Source organism: Paroedura picta, chromosome 3 (assembly GCF_049243985.1).
Source record: "Paroedura picta isolate Pp20150507F chromosome 3, Ppicta_v3.0, whole genome shotgun sequence".
In the NCBI taxonomy this organism is placed as follows: Eukaryota; Metazoa; Chordata; class Lepidosauria; order Squamata; family Gekkonidae; genus Paroedura; species Paroedura picta.
The window spans coordinates 163,176,507-163,192,967 of record NC_135371.1 but is presented as its reverse complement, the minus strand read 5'-3'; the positions used below and the strand labels follow the sequence as shown (position 1 = coordinate 163,192,967).

Genomic DNA, 16,461 nt, shown 5'->3' with positions numbered 1-16,461 from the left:
TTTCAGTCCTCCCCTGACCTGGTGGAAGGAGTTCCCGGGAGAGCTGAGGCCCCTGACTGAACTATCACAGTTCTCCAGGGCCTGTAAACCAGAGCTCTTCCGCCAGGCCTTCGGTTGAGGCCGGGTTTCTTAAGATCAATGATCAGGCCCTCCTCAGGCTACGCTGTCCTATGGGGCAAACCCTTTGCTTGATGACTCTGGGGAGGTAGGAAGGATTTTTGGGTGTAACGGGACTGGGGGTTTTATGGGGTATTAAGGTGTAATCCGCCTTGAGTCTCAGGAGGAAGGCAGACTATAAATTGAATAATAGTAACCGCCCCCACGGGTCCTGCTGTGGGGAACAGGCAAGGAGGTGTCATTTTGAAACTCTGTATTGAGGGACTTTGTGGAGAGGCGGGGGAAGGCATTGGCCCCGCCTTCCTGACCTTGGGAAGACCGAGAGCAGTCGCCCTTCCGTTTAGCTTTGGTCCCCCTGTGGACTCCCTGCCCGTTTGGAAAGCAGATCTGTGTCGTGGGATTTTCAGGGCTAGCTCCAAGGAGCGTGGGAGTTCCCCCAGCCCTCAAAGCAGGCAGAAGGCCCAGATCTTCAGCAGCGCCGTCGTTCTCCTTCACACCCCAGAAGGTCAGAGGTGGTGTGGGAAAGCTGTCAGCATGTCTCACTCTGAGCATTTTGCTCGAGGGCTGCTGGATGCTCGGAGCCAGCACCGCTGACTGGCGCAAAGGGGGAGTTACTCCCAAAGGTACTTGTGGACCGGGGCAGGGCTCTTGTCTCCAGAGGGCTTGTGGAGCAGCTAAAGGCAACAGTTCAGTTAAAATCATTAGGAATCGAAGGCCCATTAGCAGCTGAATCTTCTAGACCCGGGGTAGTCAACCTGTGGTCCTCCAGAGGTCCATGGACTACAATTCCCATGAGCCCCTGCCAGCAAATGCTGGCAGGGGCTCATGGGAATTGTAGTCCATGGACCTCTGGAGGACCACGGGTTGACTACCACTGTTCTAGACATTTGGGGAAAAGAGCAGGGAAATGGCAACGTCCATTGCCTTGGCTTCCCTCTATTCCACGGGCAGTGGGTGCCATTCTGTCATCTTCCGTTCTATCCTCGTGACTGCCTGGCATGTGATTTTGAAACCCGTTGGATTTGGTGTTCTCTTAGGATGTATGTTGTTGGGGTCAGCCATTCAGTCGAGTCCAACTCTTGGGGACTTGGGGACTAGCTTCGTGGCCACCACAATTTCTGATCTCACAATGCTACTTTTAGTCGTGTAATGTTCTGGACGGTGTCCATTTTAATCGTATCTAACCACCAGGCTCTTTGTGGGCCTGGTTTCCTTTTTCCACTGACCAACCCTAGCATAATTGCTCTCTGCATAGAGTTGAAGTGCACGATACGGCCAAAGTAGGTGAGCCGGCATTTTGTGATTTTTCTTACCAGTGATAGAGCAGATGCACTGTAGTATTTCCTTGTTTGTGACTTTTGCTGTCCGTGGGACCCGCACCCGAGTTCAGTTTGTATACCGATATGCCTAATTTTTGGTATTGGGGATGTGCATCTCAGACACGTACAGTCTTCGCTGCAGTATTGAACCTGGAGGACATCTGTTCAGCTGGCTTGCAGTGGGACCCAACTGTGCACAGCACTGATTGTTTGGTGCCTGAGCCGTCACAAATCTGGCTTCTCAATTAAAAACAAACAAGCAAGCACTGAATATATGTAGGAGCTCCTCTTTTCAAAAGAATAAAAGCGGAGAGTATGGAGTAAAGGCAGTGCTAAAGACTAATTTGAATTACAGGCAAGTGTGTTGTTACTTGCTACACAGACAGAAGGAGAGGCTGGGCTCACCATGTGGGGGAGGAAACCACACTGACTCCTGTTTTCTGTGTGTGCATGCCAAGGTTACGCTCGGGAGAGATAGCCAAGTATCGCCTTTTTTCCTTTCAATCTCCGGGCAAAGCTATTGTCATAGCTGTAAAGTTTCCTTTCTTTTTAGTCCTGAGGACTAGAAACTTGAGTCTGAAGATGTGGGATATCTAGGGAGAATATATCCTTCAAATTTGCTGTAATGGGATCAGGGTGGACCAGAAGAAGAGTTGGTTCTTATATGCCGCTTTTCCCTACCCGAAGGAGTCTCAAAGCGGCTTACAGTCACCTTCCCTTTCCTCTCCCTACAACAGACACCCTGTGAGGTGGGTGAGGCTGAGAGAGCCCTGATATTACTGAAGAAGAAGAGTTGGTTCTTATATGCCACTTTTCCCTTCCCGAAAGAGTCTCAAAGCGGCTTACAGTCGCCTTCCCTTTCCTCTCCCAACAACAGACACCCTGTGAGGTGGGTGAGGCTGAGAGAGCCCTGATATCACTGCTCGGTCAGAACAGTTTTATCAGTGCCGTGGAGAGCCCAAGGTCACCCAGCTGGCTGCACGTGGGGGAGCACAGAATCGAATGCAGCATGACAGATTAGAAGTCTGCACTCCTAACCACTGCACCAATCTGGCTCTCCGGGAAGGAGGTATGGCCTCCCAGTCTGCTCTGGTCCCCCGGGATCAGCCAGCAGGGTGCATGTGTCTGCATACTGGGCAGAACTGGGGATCACCTTCCCCGGTTGTTTGGTGCTAGACTGGGAACGGGAACCACACTTCTGTTGGACTCTCCTGCCCCAGGTGTGTATGTGGGGAGGAGTCAGACCACTGTAGGAGCCCTGGTGTCTGTAATGGCCGACCCGCCTATGAAGGAGACTAAAGCTTGAGGGTAGCTTCCAGGACTAGAAAAATACTTGCGGCCGAGACATCATCAGCTATTACATTTCCTCGGGGACTGGAGTCTGCAGCACTGAAAATGCTTCTGCAGTGCAAGATCTACCCTATTAGACTTAATGACTGTTAATGGCATGTGATTGGGGTTTGGTTTTCTGTTTGTTTGTTTTTTAATTTTTGCAGATGCTCAAAGTCTTAATCGCTAACCCCACCGATACTTGGCGCAGCCTTTTCCGTCCGTCTGCACCAACTATTCCGATGATCGCACAGATCCAGAGTCGTGTTAGCAACAACTGCGAAATTATGCAAAATGGAGTTCACTGGTAGCAGAACTTAAGGCTTTTGAGCGTAGTAAGGGCAAGACACCGAGTGATAGCCCCGAAGATAACTCTGTCTGCTCCCAACCGCATGGGAGCATTTCCCATAAACTTGCTTGTTCTCCCTTGCCTGCTAAGGCTGGGAATGCCTGAATGTTTTCCCCTGAAGAGTAGGAGGAGAGAACATATTTCTTGTTTTTGTAGGGCATCTGTGCTTGCTTTCTCTTTTGCCATTAGCGATTCCTCCATCTGAGAGCCAGAAACTGGGGCAGGCACTCTCTGGAATTCTCTGCTTTCAGAATCAGAATCACGCAGAGCTTTAAGAGACTGCCAAGGGCCATCCAAACCAGCCCCTCACCTTCTTGGGGACTTAAAAAACACACACTCCTCAAAGGGGTTCATCCAATCTCCTAAACGCTTCCAACGAAGTAGGCTCCACCACCCTCCAAGGCAGAAAGTGCCATCTGCAAACAGCCCTTGCCATAAGAAAATGCTTTCTAGTATTTGAGCAGAGTCTCCTTTCCGCATCTCTAAAGCTGCAGTAAGCACGTTGGCCTCCACTTTATGTAGTTAAAGACGGCTATCGTATCACCTGTTGTTCCCCTCTTCTCCAAGCGACACACGCCCAATTCTCCGCCTCCCCTTGTAACACACGGATTCCAGCCCCTCAGCCATCCTAGTTGCCCCTCTCTGAGCACATTCCAGTTTGTCAGAAAGATCACATCTGACTGTCTGTATGCAATCGAGTTCAAATCTTGCCTCTACCGTCTGGGCATTAGCAGGGCCATCAGCCTGCAGGTGGGGTGTGGAGATATCCTGGTATGACAACGCATCTCCCGATGACAGAAAGAAAATGGGGAGAAAATTGCTGCTTTGGGAGTTGGTCTATGGCATTGCACCCCACAGAGGTCCCCCCACTAAGGTTCCACCTTCCTCCCCCCCCCCAAATCTCCAAATATTAATTTATTTTCAAATGTTTAGACCGCCACTCCTGGAAAACTGGCTTGTGGCGGTTTACATGAATCTAAAATCCCATAAAATAGTAAAACCCCAATAAAATCCAAGATGGTGGTAAAAACACAACAGCAGGATGAGCCGTTCCCACCCCCGGCTCCCGCGTCCAACAGTGGTAAATCCCCCAGGGTGCAGCTGCAGATATATCCCGGGGCTTTTACGGGCCCACACAGGGAGGGAGCAATTCTTCCTAGCCCGGCCTCAACCAAATGCCTGGCGGAAGAGCTCTGTCTTACAGGCCCTGTGGAACATTGAAAGCTCCAGCAAGGCCCTCAGCTCTTCAAGGAGCTGATTCCGCCAGGTTGGGGCCAGGACCTAAAAGGCCCTGGCCAAGGCCAGGCTCACCTCCCAGGGGCCAGGGACAACCAGCAAATTCCTACCCACTGAGCAAAGAGCCCTGTGAGGGGCATAAGGAGACAAGCGGTCCCTCAACCCAGAGCTGGCAACCCATTCTGTGCCATATGGAGGATGGAGCAGAATTGTTCTCTCTTGCCCCAGAGGGACAGACCAGAATGAATGGGATGAAATTAATTCAAAAGAAATTCCGTCTAAACATCCGGAAGAAGTTCCTGACAGTTAGAGCGGTTTCTCAGTGGAACAGGCTTCCTCGGGAGGTGGTGGGTTCTCCATCTTTGGGAATTTTTAAACAGAGGCTAGACAGCCATCTGACAAACAGGCTAATTCTGTGAAGGCTCAAGGGGGTGGCAGGTGACAGTGGATGAGCGATAGGGTTGTGAGTGTCCTCCATAGTGCAGGGGGTTGGACTAGATGACCCAGGAGGTCCCTTCCAACTCTATGATTCCTGTTAACCCTCTCAGCCCAAAGTGTCTGTCTGCAAGACAGGCATAATTCCGTCGCTCTGCCATACAGGGCTGATGCAAGCATCACGGTGGGCAAAGCACTTCCCACGGCTGAGAACGCGCAATAGCATGCACGTCTGCGTTTAGCGCTCGCAGGCAACGGGTCCTCTTGTCCCTGACGGATGCAGCGAAGGAACGGAAACGGAGCCCCGCCGTGTTCACATGAACAAACAGTCCCTGAGTAGAACAGCTGCTGCGCGTGACGATTGTGTGAGTCAGGAACCTTCGAGTTCCGCCTCCGGCAACCAGTTTGCAAGAAGACTTTCGGAGCAACCCGCCGTCGCTCAGCTGCGGCTTCCTGCCCTGACGTTATTCGCCTCTAATTAGGCATTTTGGGGGGGGGGTCCCCCCTTTCTCTCCCCGCTCGGCGAGTGATTTGGAGAATAAGTGCAAAAAAACACAAGATGGATTTTGCACGCCGTCACCCTCGTCTTTTCTGGATAAGACGCCGGCGGTGGGCAAAGCAAGCTTGTATTTGATCACCGCTTTTTTTAGTTCACTGAGAGCTGACGACTTTTAAATCTTATGCCTGTAACTTAATTTTAGAGGCTGTGACCCCCCCTCCCCTGAGCCTTCAGGGACTGGGCGGGTTAGAAATATCATATATTTCTATGTATTACTAATTTGTACAATATGATGTTTGTGGTTTTGGCAGTCGACTCGGGGAGTAAGGGTCGGGGAGTAAGGGTCGCGGGGTCGAGAGTACGTAGGTGTTCGCACCTTGGGTCCGGCACCTCTTGCCACGCCCGGGCAACGTACCTGAAGCAGAATGAAAGCAGAAGCTCCGCTCCTCCCCTTTAGTCAGCAAAAACATGTTCTCAGCCCTTCTCTCCTGCATCTGTAATCCAGGAGGAACGCCAGCCTAACATGGGTGGACCACGATCAAGTGCTTGAAAGCCTCTAAAGCCCTGAGTGATATAAACACTCTGTATTAATACAAATGTGTAGGAGGGAGTGCCAATAAACACCTTCCCTCCTTCTCTCAGCGAGGAAGGGAACAACAGCCTTAAGTGCTTTTGAAAACAGGAGCCAGCATCCAGGGGAGCCGCGCCTTAGATCATCGTGTGGAGTCGGCCACGTAGCTTCAGGCCTGCTCCCGGGCTCACGGAAGGCTTGTTTAGCTGCTCTCCCAACACCAATCACATCCCCCTTGCACAACCCTTGCCACTTCCTTGCGGTCGCAGGCGCCTGGTTTTGCACGATGCCGGAGCCGCCGTGACGCGGTGCCAGATCCCCGCAGCCTGACAAAAAGAAACCTTGATTAATAGCAGTTCTTCGAAACCGGGGAGCGGAGGCAGAAGGAGGCACTTGAATCCCGGATTCAACAGAAAGGAGGTCCACAGCTTTGAACAGATGAGGTGGTTAATCACAGGGGCAAGCTTGCCAAGAGGGGAGGGGATTAGGTTAGGTTCCCCCCTTCCAAGTAAAACACACATACATGCTGCCTTCAGAGCCAAACTGGGCTCCCTCTTCAAGACAAGCCTGTATTATTATAGGCTAGATATCAGGAAAAAAAATTTCACAGTCAGAGTAGTTCAGCAGTGGAATAGGCTGCCTAAGGAGGTGGTGAGCTCCCCCTCACTGGCAGTCTTCAAGCAAAGGTTGGATACACACTTTTCTTGGATGCTTTAGGATGCTTTGGGCTGATCCTGCGTTGAGCAGGGGGTTGGACTAGATGGCCTCTATGGACCCTTCCAACTCTATGATTCTAATTCTATTCTTGAACAAATACCGCACACTGTTTCTGTCCTGCCTTTGGAGTCACTAGCTGAGTCCAAGGGCAAAATAATTGAATGCTAGCCCTTTGCGTGCTTTTTGCCTTTTTGCTGGGAGTGGGGAGGGGAAGCAGTCCTTTAACAATGTGTTAATTGATTTTCTTGTGGCAGGCGGGGTCTTTAAGGGGCTCCAGGCGGGTGGCTGTAACTCCATTTAGGATAGCCCTGAGATTCCCTTCTGGTTGCGGTTAAGCTTGCACCTCCAGGGTTCTGTTTCTCATCAAAATAATTTCAGCGGGAGGTGGTTTCTTTAGTAGGGAGGGAGTTCAGAGTGAAGGAAAGGGAATTGTTACACATTCCCTCTAAGTACTGTTCCTCCCACTAACCAGGGTAAGGTGATAAGGTGGTAGATTCTGGACTGTACCACTGCAGGTGGGGGTGGGAGTGGGGATCACATTCTTTTTAAAGAGGACAGGCTTTTGACTAAAGCTCCCTCCCAGCCTTATATGCAAGGATATTTGGGGAAAGCTGTAATGTTGATTTATTGCACACAAGGAGGTTTTTATTTTTTTTTTAATGGGTGGGGCCTTCAAGAACACCCCCCCCCCAGTTCTTTGGAGTGGCACGGCCCCCTCTTCCTGCCCTTTAATTCTATGCAGTCTTATAGATCATCTGTTGAGTCTGGTCCCTGCCTTTAGAAGAACTGAGTCATTTCTCAGTCTGGAGTAGGCAGTTAGAGGGACCCATCTGAGGATTGGAACGTGCTCTAACTGCGAGGCCAGGCTGCAGAAGAAGTGGCCATGACCTGGGAGGGGGGGGGGCAAGCGTGTTTAGTCTGGGTGGGGGTCAATTCTGATGCCTGCTTAGCCGGGATGCTCACCAGGAGGTACCTTTGGGCGGTCACGAATGCAGCTTGACCCGCAATCCTAGTTTATTTGGAGGAGGAATGAAAATGCCGGCATTAAGAGCTTTAATTTGGAAAGGGAGCGGCCTCCTAGATCATGTAAATTGGCAGTGGTGCTCCCAAGCATGCACCATAATCCCAGCTAGCCTTGCCCCCCCCCCGCCCCAAACTCCTCAGATATCTTCAAGCAAGGGACAGAGATCTGAGACTCATTTGCTTGAAACGAACCAGGCTCCTTTTACAACTTAAAAAAAAAATTAGCTGTAATTCCAGTTTCTGAACTTGGAATTTCTCTCCAGATGCTGTTTCAAGGTGCTTATCATGATTGCATGGAGATTGATGTGATGCCCACTTAAAGCACAGAACAGGCAGGGTTTCCCCCCCCCCCAAAAAAATGTAGCTTGCCAGGTGCTGTGAAGGGTTGAAATTTGGAGGAAAAACAGACCGGCTAAAACGAAGAAAGCCTTCTCTCTTTCTGGTTTGAGCAAGCCTGAACTGCTGGTGGAGACGCTATGATGGCCAAGATGACAAGTAGACTCCAGGTCGGGGGGGGGGCAAACTGTGGCTCTCCAGATATCCATGGACTACAATTACCATGAGCCCCCGCCAGCATGTGTTGGCAGAGGCTCAGGGTAATTGTAGGCCATGAATATCTGGGGAGTTTGGCCGTCCCTGTTCTAAGTGGACTCTTACCAAAACCAGCCCTTCCCTGCTCTAGCCGTTAGCTGTGTGCTTGAATGTCATGGAATGTTAAGAAGCATTCCAGTTGTGCAGAGGGGTGGGGGAACCGGTTTGCCTTTGGTGCCGAGGCAGACGGGGAAGACAGGTCTAATTTTAGCAGAAGCCACTTGAAATGAGCAGCAAGGGAAGCAAGGCAGTCATTAGCTTAGCTTCCCAGCCGCCTGACCATGACCGCACGTTCAGTTCCTAGTGCAGCTGAAGATTATGGACTACAGCCTGCTCTTGGGCATCCATGACGTGGCACGAGCCGAGCAAGAGGAAGACGAGGAAGTGAAAGAAGAAGAGGAGGACGGCGAGGGAGAGCCCGGGGGCGTGGCCTCGGTGGGATCCTACGGGACGTCTCCGGAGGGCATCGGCAGCTATCTCAACTCCCACAAGCCTCTAGGGCCTGGCGATTTCGACCCTTACATTGATGTTTATGCCATCAAGAGTGCTGAAAGTAAGTTGGGGCATGGGTGGGTGGGTGCGGGAGCCTTCACCCAAAGGACTTTGATTTGTAAGACGGCACTGCCGGGTGACTGATTGCGATAACGCATGAGCCAGACTAATCTCGTGCCCCCCTCTCCCTTTTTACACCAAAGGCTTTGGCTGGGGTCCACGGTCTATTACCGGGAAATCTGACCTTGTGGGCCTCAGCAACTGGGTTTGTCCAGCTTAGGGTTTACTGAGGGCACCTGCTCTTAGCTCTGCTCCATCCAGTGCACCAGCTCAGAGACGGTTCCCATGACCTTGTTTGTGTTGTCTCAGAGGAACGGACCAGAACCAATGGGTTTTAATGAATTCAAAAGGCTTTTCGGCTAAACATCCGGAAGAAGTTTCTGACACTTTGAGCAGTTCCCCAGTTGAACTGGCTTCCCCAGGAGGTGGTGGGTTCTCCTTCTTTGGAAGTTTTTAAGCAGAGGCTAGAGAGCCATCAGACAGAAATGCTGATTCTGTGAACTGAGGCCAATTGTAAGTGGGTGGGTAGAAAGGGATGTGTCGGTGCTTGGTTCTTGTAGGTTTCTTACAGGCCCAGGGAAATGCCAATCGTCACTTTGGAGGGGTCGGGAGGTGAATTTCCTCCAGTTCCAACTGGCCAGGGATTCGTCTTCTTCTAAGGACCCTGCATAATCAAAATCAGGGGTAGTCAACCTGTGGTCCTCCAGATGTTCATGGACTACAATTCCCATGAGCCCCTGCCAGCATTTGTTGGCAGGGGCTCATGGGAATTGTAGTCCACGAACATCTGGAGGACCACAGGTTGACTACCCCTGATCAAAATGAAGCAAATTCTTTGAGCACAAGGCAGCTGAAGCTTTTTGGGGGACGCAATCTTTCAATGAGCTGCAAGTGCATGTCACAGGCAGAGGTAGCAAGTATCCTACCCGGTCTCTCTTCAGCTCCCTTTCTCCTTTCCCAGACAGCCCCCAGAAGGAAGTGTATTTCATGGGACTGATCGACATCCTCACGCAGTACGACGCCAAGAAGAAGGCTGCCCACGCAGCCAAGACCGTCAAGCACGGGGTGAGTCTCGCCAGCCGGCCCCTGCCCTGTAAGAGAGTGTCTTGCATGCAACAAAGGGGCAGCGGAGGTTTGCTGGGGCTTTATTGAGTCTTGGTACAACTTTCACCATTCATTCATTCATTCACTCACTCACTCACTCACTCACTCACTCACTCATTCATTCATTCATTCATTCATTCAGTATACTGCCCCTCACTATGACTGGTGGGTGGCCCAGGCTCCTCTAATCTTTTCAGAGCTTGGAAGCTGAACAGGGTTGGTTAGCACCTGGATGGGAGGGACCACCAAGGAAATCCAGGGTTACCCCGCAGAGGAAGGCAAACACACCCCTCCTTGAAAGCGCAACGGGAGTCACCCTAGGCTTACAGCCCGTTACACGCACAGGCCTTTAATATTGGAACTGGGAGCCCCCCCCATTGCCCTGGTAGACAAGGAGGCGCTTAATAAAATAAAACTCAGCGGCTTGCACCCAGCCTCTCCCCCACTGTTCCCATACCGTTTTCCTGGCTGCCCATCCCCATTCCTCCATTCAGGAATGAGAACAGCCCAAGTGGGGTCACCAGCAGCCAATACCAATGACGCCTGCACAGGTCGGGGGGGGGGAGGAGTGTGTCCCTCCAGACTGCATTTAAATCCTCCTCATGCTGGAATGGTAAAAGGGGGGGGTAACTGTAGAAAACCAAAAAACATAATGGAAATATAACCGATGACTGTTTCACCGTTGGCTCCATCCCTCTCGTTTCCCGTCGCCACGGGCTAGCCACTGAGGCGTTTCAGGACAAGTAAGGTGGCGAGTGTGCATGGAAGGGGGGGGGGGGACAGGAAAAGAGGGATCTCGCAGGGGTCTCACAGTTTTAGTACAAGGATGACCCTTGAGTCCAGTGGCACCTTTAAGACCAACCAAGTTTGAATTCTGGTTGTACGCTTTTCTGTGCATGCATACTTCTTCAGGTACACGAAAGCAGACTCCCTCCACCCTTGCGTATAGGGAGGGAGAGGGGTGGGTAGAGGAAGGGCTACTTAGGAATCCAGCTGCATATAAGTAACTGGGCGATAAATAGACCTAAAGGTAAAGGTAAAGGTATCCCATGTGCAAGCACCGGGTCATGTCTGACCCTTGGGGTGACGCCCTCCAGCGTTTTCATGGCAGACTCAATACGGGACGGTTTGCCATTCCCTTCCCCAGCCATTACCGTTCACCCCCCAGCAAGCTGGGTACTCATTTTACCCACCTCAGAAGGATGGAAGGCTGAGTCAACCTTAAGCAGGCTGCTGGAATTGAACTCCCAGCCTCATGGGCAGAGTTTCAGACGGCATGTCTGCTGCCTTGCCTCTCTGCGCCACAAGAGGCTCTTGCCAACTGTGCTTTGATCCAGATATACCTAAGATTGGATTAAAGCAGTTGGCAAGACCGATCACCAGCTCCTTGGGTCCCTCCCTGTCCTTTTTGCAATCTGGGCTCCCCCCAGGCTAACCTCACCTGGGGTCATCTGTTGGAGCAACGGCAACTGTGTGCGGCAGAGCCGAAGGTCCGCAAGGGAGTTGAGTTGTTGACTATGCCGCTTTCGATTGTAATGCGGGTTTCATATGGATTTTATATTCTTATGTAAACCGCCACGAGGCAGCTGGGCCGAGACTGGCGGTCTTTAAGTCTAATAAGAAATAATAGCAGCCGTTGAGCATATACAGGTAATAAAAGATTCAGGTGGGTAAGCTGTCTTGGTCTGAAGTAGCGCAACAAAATGCGGCTCCAGGGGCACCTTGAAGACCAACCGAGATTTATTCAAGGGAGCGAGGTTTCGTGTGCAGGCACTCTTCCCCAAGACAATGGACCATGAATCATAAGAGTCCAGCTATAAGGAGAGAGTAAATTAGCAAGCAGCGTCACCACAAGTAAGCAGCATGATAAATATGCAGCTATCCAGTCTTCATGACCATGCTGCGCATTTGTTCTGATGCTCTTTACTAATTTGCGACTAATTTACTCTCTCCTTGTATCTGCACTCTTATGATGCTTGTGCCATCGTCTGAGGAAGCGTTCGTACACACGAGAGCTCACGCCTTGAATAAAACTTGGTTGGACGCAAATTTTGTTAGGTGATAAAAGAGTTAGAGAGCCTCTTGTGGCGCAGAGTGGTAAGGCAGCAGACATGCAGTCTGAAGCTCTGCCCATGAGGCTGGGAGTTCAATCCCAGCAGCCGGCTCAAGGTTGACTCAGCCTTCCATCCTTCCGAGGTCGGTAAAATGAGCACCCAGCTTGCTGGGGGGTAAATGACTGGGGAAGGCACTGGCAAACCACCCCGTATTGAGTCTGCCATGAAAACACTGGAGGGCGTCACCCCAAGGGTCAGACATGACCCGGTGCTTGCACAGTGCTTACCTTTACCTTTACCTTTAAAAGAGTTAACGAACAGATGGGAGAGCTGAGCTGGAGTGGGGGGGGGGACCTATGACCCACCCAGTGCAACACGGGGACCCACCTGAGTCTTGTTTACTAAAACCAGTGATTGATCATTTCTTTTATTTGTTAATAATTTATACCCCGCCTTTCCTGACACAGTCGGCTCAAACTGGCTCACGATGAGATAAAAAACAGTAAAATATAATAATACAGCTTAATAAAATAACATAACAAAATTACAGTCATGGCGGCTGGCAGACCTCGGATCTGATGCCCTCTTCCTTGGTGTCCCCTCCCTTCATTCTCTGTGGTCCATCAACAGCTGCCTGCCTTACAGAGAGCAGGGGTGGGTGGAGGAGTCATGGTGGTTGACTCTTTTCTCCCAGAGGTCAGGACATCCTGGTGGGTGTTTCCCACCTCTCTCTCTGAGAGAGGTGGGAAACACCCACCAGGATGTCCTCCTGACCTCACTGGAGAAGGGCCCTTCTAGGTATGTAACCAATGGTCGTTCTTTGTGTCTCTCTCTTTCCTTCCAGGCTGGTGCCGAGATCTCCACGGTGCACCCCGACCAATACGCCAAGCGCTTTCTGGACTTTGTCACCAACGTCTTTGCTTAACGGGTCGTGCTGTGGCTGCCACCAAAGATCAAAGGCTTCCCTGCCCCCTCCCCCCCCCCCGTAGTTCTTCCCTGCCACTCCGACCCTCAAACTCTCAGTAAGGGGGGGGACGGTTTCCCCCCCCTGCAGTTTGGGTGAGCGGGAGAGTCCACAGAGGAGCCCCGCTGTGGCTGGCCCGGGGGACAGCTGCCAAACCAAGTGCCTTAAAACTCTGGTCTTTCCCCGGGAGCGGTCGGCAATTCAGAGCTCCTCGGTAGCTCTTTGGAGGCAGCTTCCTTCCGTTTCCCGGTGGGGGGAAAGAGGCCGGCCGTCCTCCGTCCCCTAGAGCGGACCTCGCGACCGTGCTCGCCGGTGACTCCGGTTGGGGCAGGGTCTTCAAACTCACCCACACGCTCAGCTGGTTCCTTATTCCAGGACGGAATCATATGCAAAAAGATTTTTAAAGATGTGTGCCTTCGGAAGAAGGGGGACCAGCGCAAACTTCTCCGTCTGCTGTTGGGTTTCCAGCAGGGCGCCTGACTTCGTACCTTGGGATGACAAGCAGCACTCCCAGCTGACGTCAAAGCCTCTGTGCAGGTTCCTGACCTCTTTTCTCCACTCCAGGGTGGGAGTCTTTACAGTGCCCCCCTGCCCCGCTAGGAGGTTGAGGTGGTCGATAATAAACCTTCCCTTCTCTTGAGCAGCTGAAGGGCTTAACAGTGTACTTCACTGCATATTTGGGTTCCCTCTTTGATTTTCTGTTGTTGCTCCTGCACCGTGGCTTTTTAAAAACCTGCCCTAAATTCTGCTCCTTCGGTGGGTCCACTTCTATCTGGACGCACTGGGCTGTCAAATCCTGTCAAGGGGGAGGTCGCGCACGAATTTAGGGCTGCTAAACCAGGCCGGTGGGGTTTGGTCGCTGGGTGGTTCTGAATCTCTGACCCAGAGAGAGGGCCATGCTGGGATCTCTTGGCAAAGGAGGATGGAGAGAGAGAGAGAGAGAATTATTTGGCCCCCCGGCATCACGCCCCAGGCTGTTTCCTTAACTTGGCTGGACGGAATGGCTCCACTCCGTAGCCCAGGAGTCAGTTTCCCTCCACAGGCAGGCTTGGCTGTCCCAGCCCCACCCAACATTCCAAAATGTGGGCAGAGACCAAAAGTTAAAGCCCCACTCCAGGTTATGATTCAAGGTTTCTTTTGCCCGGGACAGAGAGGCCCCTGGGGGGCTGGGGGGGTGTGTGTGATGGCTCAGGCACACCCCTGCGTCTGTTCCGCTGTGGGTGGAACACAAGACAGCATTTCCTGTCTCTCACCATCCCGTCAGAAGGGGCGGGAGATGGCAGTTGGGGTCTGTAGCTTGCAGAGGGGCTCTCCGGGCCCTTTAGTTCTTGGCTGGGCCCTATTGGGGGGCACGTCGCTCAGCAGCCACAGCATTCAGCAAAAGCAGGCCTCCTCAGAGGGCCCACAGAAAGGAGAAACACATTCCAGTCACTCCTGCCTTCCTGGTACATTGATGCGCTGTGCCACAGGGGCAGCTGTTACCCTTGTCAGGGGGAGGGGGGGCTCGAGCAGCACTCTTTGGTGATTCCCCCTCTCCCCACATTGCTGCTTGAGGGTGCTGCTTTGGTTCTGGTCTCAGAGGGCCCCATCAGTACCTTTTGCAGTCCACCCTCCCCCGTCCCACTTGGCGGTTCTTCTGGGACAGACGCCATTCCTCTGGATGCAATAAAGTCCGTGCCATGGTAACACGACACAACATTTGGCCCCTTCCTCCCCTGCCCCCCTCTCCAGTGTTTCTGATTGTATAAGATGTTGTGTATTTCCAGTTTGCTCTGTAGCAATAGAAATAAATTATTGAACCAGAGGTGTTGGTCTGTGCGCAGAACCCCTGGGCTCTCTGCTTCTAAGGTTTTCCTGGGGGGTGGCTGGTGAAAAGGAGCCTCATGTTTAAAGGGGGCTGGGGGAGGGAGTCTCTTCTTGCCCTTTTACTTCTCTGCAGAGTACAGACAGTAGCCCAGAAGCAATGGGGAAATGCAGGTGTCGCCTTCTAGCCAAGGCCCATCCTATCTTTAACACTTCGCTTCGCTGTATAAATATTTGTGCAGAGCCTTCCTGGGTGGAGCCGGTCCAGCCTTTGCTTCCAGTCCCTGGAACATTGTGGTTAATCAGGATGCGTACAGTCCTGATTGGGCCAGCCCCGTTTGCACCTGGAGAATTCTGGCCTGGGACCACAGAGGGCCAGGGACCGCAGCCAAGACTGCAGCATGGGAGGGAAGGAAGGTGACCCCAGGCTTCACTGGTGTGGGGGTGTGTGAGGAAGGTTGTGACTCCTGCCAGTGTTCCCCCTGAGCCCAAAAAGGCCCACTGTAGAGCCTCTCCAGGCCTCAGCAAGCCTGCCTGGGGCAGAAGGGAGTGGGCAAGTCCCTGCCCACTATGGTCCCTCAGCAGGCCTGCCTGGGGTGGGGGGTAAGAAGGCTAGCACCCATTGTATTTTCAATAACAAGGGGCTATTTTGTTAGTAGCTTAATAAATTTCCTGCATTCAGGAACCTTGAGCACCAAAAGCCCTGGGTGGTCTAGACAAGGCAGCATTTGATTTTTTTTGCGGCCTTCGTCACCTGGGCTCCCCCTCTGCCCTCCGCACTGGTGGGTGAGGCCTGTGCCCATACCACAGCTGGGCAGAGGGTGGTTCCGCTTACTCAGTAGGAAATAAGGCGACAAACAGAACCGCCCCTTTGGTTAGAGGCTCGATGTGTAGAAATAGGCAGGGTAACTGGGTGCTCCGTCTGCTCAGAGAAAAACCTCCTGCCCCTTTAATCGAGGCTTGATGGGAGATTATTCACCAGACCAGGCTGTTTCCCTCTCCTGCCCTGCAAAACTTCAGTTGCCCCTGTCCATACAGCGGGCTCCTGTTGGCAACCCTGCAGAAGCATTGGACAGCGCGAAGACCAAACACACTTAATTATTTCGTTTGTGTCCTGATGGCCTCCTAGACCGAAAGTGACTGACATCATTCGCACCTGCGTTTTCTCTTCACAGCAACCTTGCAAGGTAGGTTAGGCGCCGAGTACGTCACCGGCCCAAGGATTCCCAGCGAGCTTCCATGGGGAAACGGGGATTTGAACCTGCGACTCCCAGATTCAATCGCATCCTGGTTACGTCTCCGATAGTGGGATGGGATTTTTCTCCCTTCTCCTCCAGGCAGCTGGCCATTGTCATGAAGAGGAGGTGAAAGCTGTTGAGCATTTGTCATTTGTTTACGCCCTCCCTGGCTGGACCTAAATAAGATGCAATGCACCATGCAGATACGGATGCTAGAGGTGGTGGGAAGTGTTGTCGATTTGTAGCCAACCTACGGCAGGGCTAGTCAAACTGCGGCCCTCCAGATGTCCATGGACTACAATCCCCATGAGCCCCTGCCAGCGAACGCTGGCAGGGGCTCATGGGAATTGTAGTCCATGGACATCTGGAGGGCCACAGTTTGACTAGCCCTGGTCTTTCAGAGCAAGAGACATCCAGAGAGGGTTTGACATTGCCTGCCTCTGAGTCGCAACCCTTGTATTTCTTGGGGGTCTCCCATCCAGAAACGAATCAGGGCCCACCCTTGACATTCTAAGAAAGCTTAAATGATCTTAAATTTTCTTTGCATGGGGGTGGAGTGA

General features: G+C 52.2%; 1 protein-coding gene across 1 annotated transcript in view; it reads left to right on the top strand.

The window, feature by feature from the left end:
• The window catches only part of PIP4K2C (phosphatidylinositol-5-phosphate 4-kinase type 2 gamma), a 48,858-nt gene extending 34,194 nt beyond the window's left edge, over window positions 1-14,664 (top strand). Inside the window, exons 8-10 of the mRNA XM_077329179.1 lie at window positions 8,484-8,739; window positions 9,700-9,803; window positions 12,741-14,664. Coding sequence (XP_077185294.1) covers window positions 8,484-8,739; window positions 9,700-9,803; window positions 12,741-12,821 — 441 coding nt within the window. The 3' untranslated portion in view covers window positions 12,822-14,664. The remainder of the gene's footprint in view (window positions 1-8,483; window positions 8,740-9,699; window positions 9,804-12,740) is intronic.
• The last annotated feature ends 1,797 nt before the right edge of the window (window positions 14,665-16,461 follow it).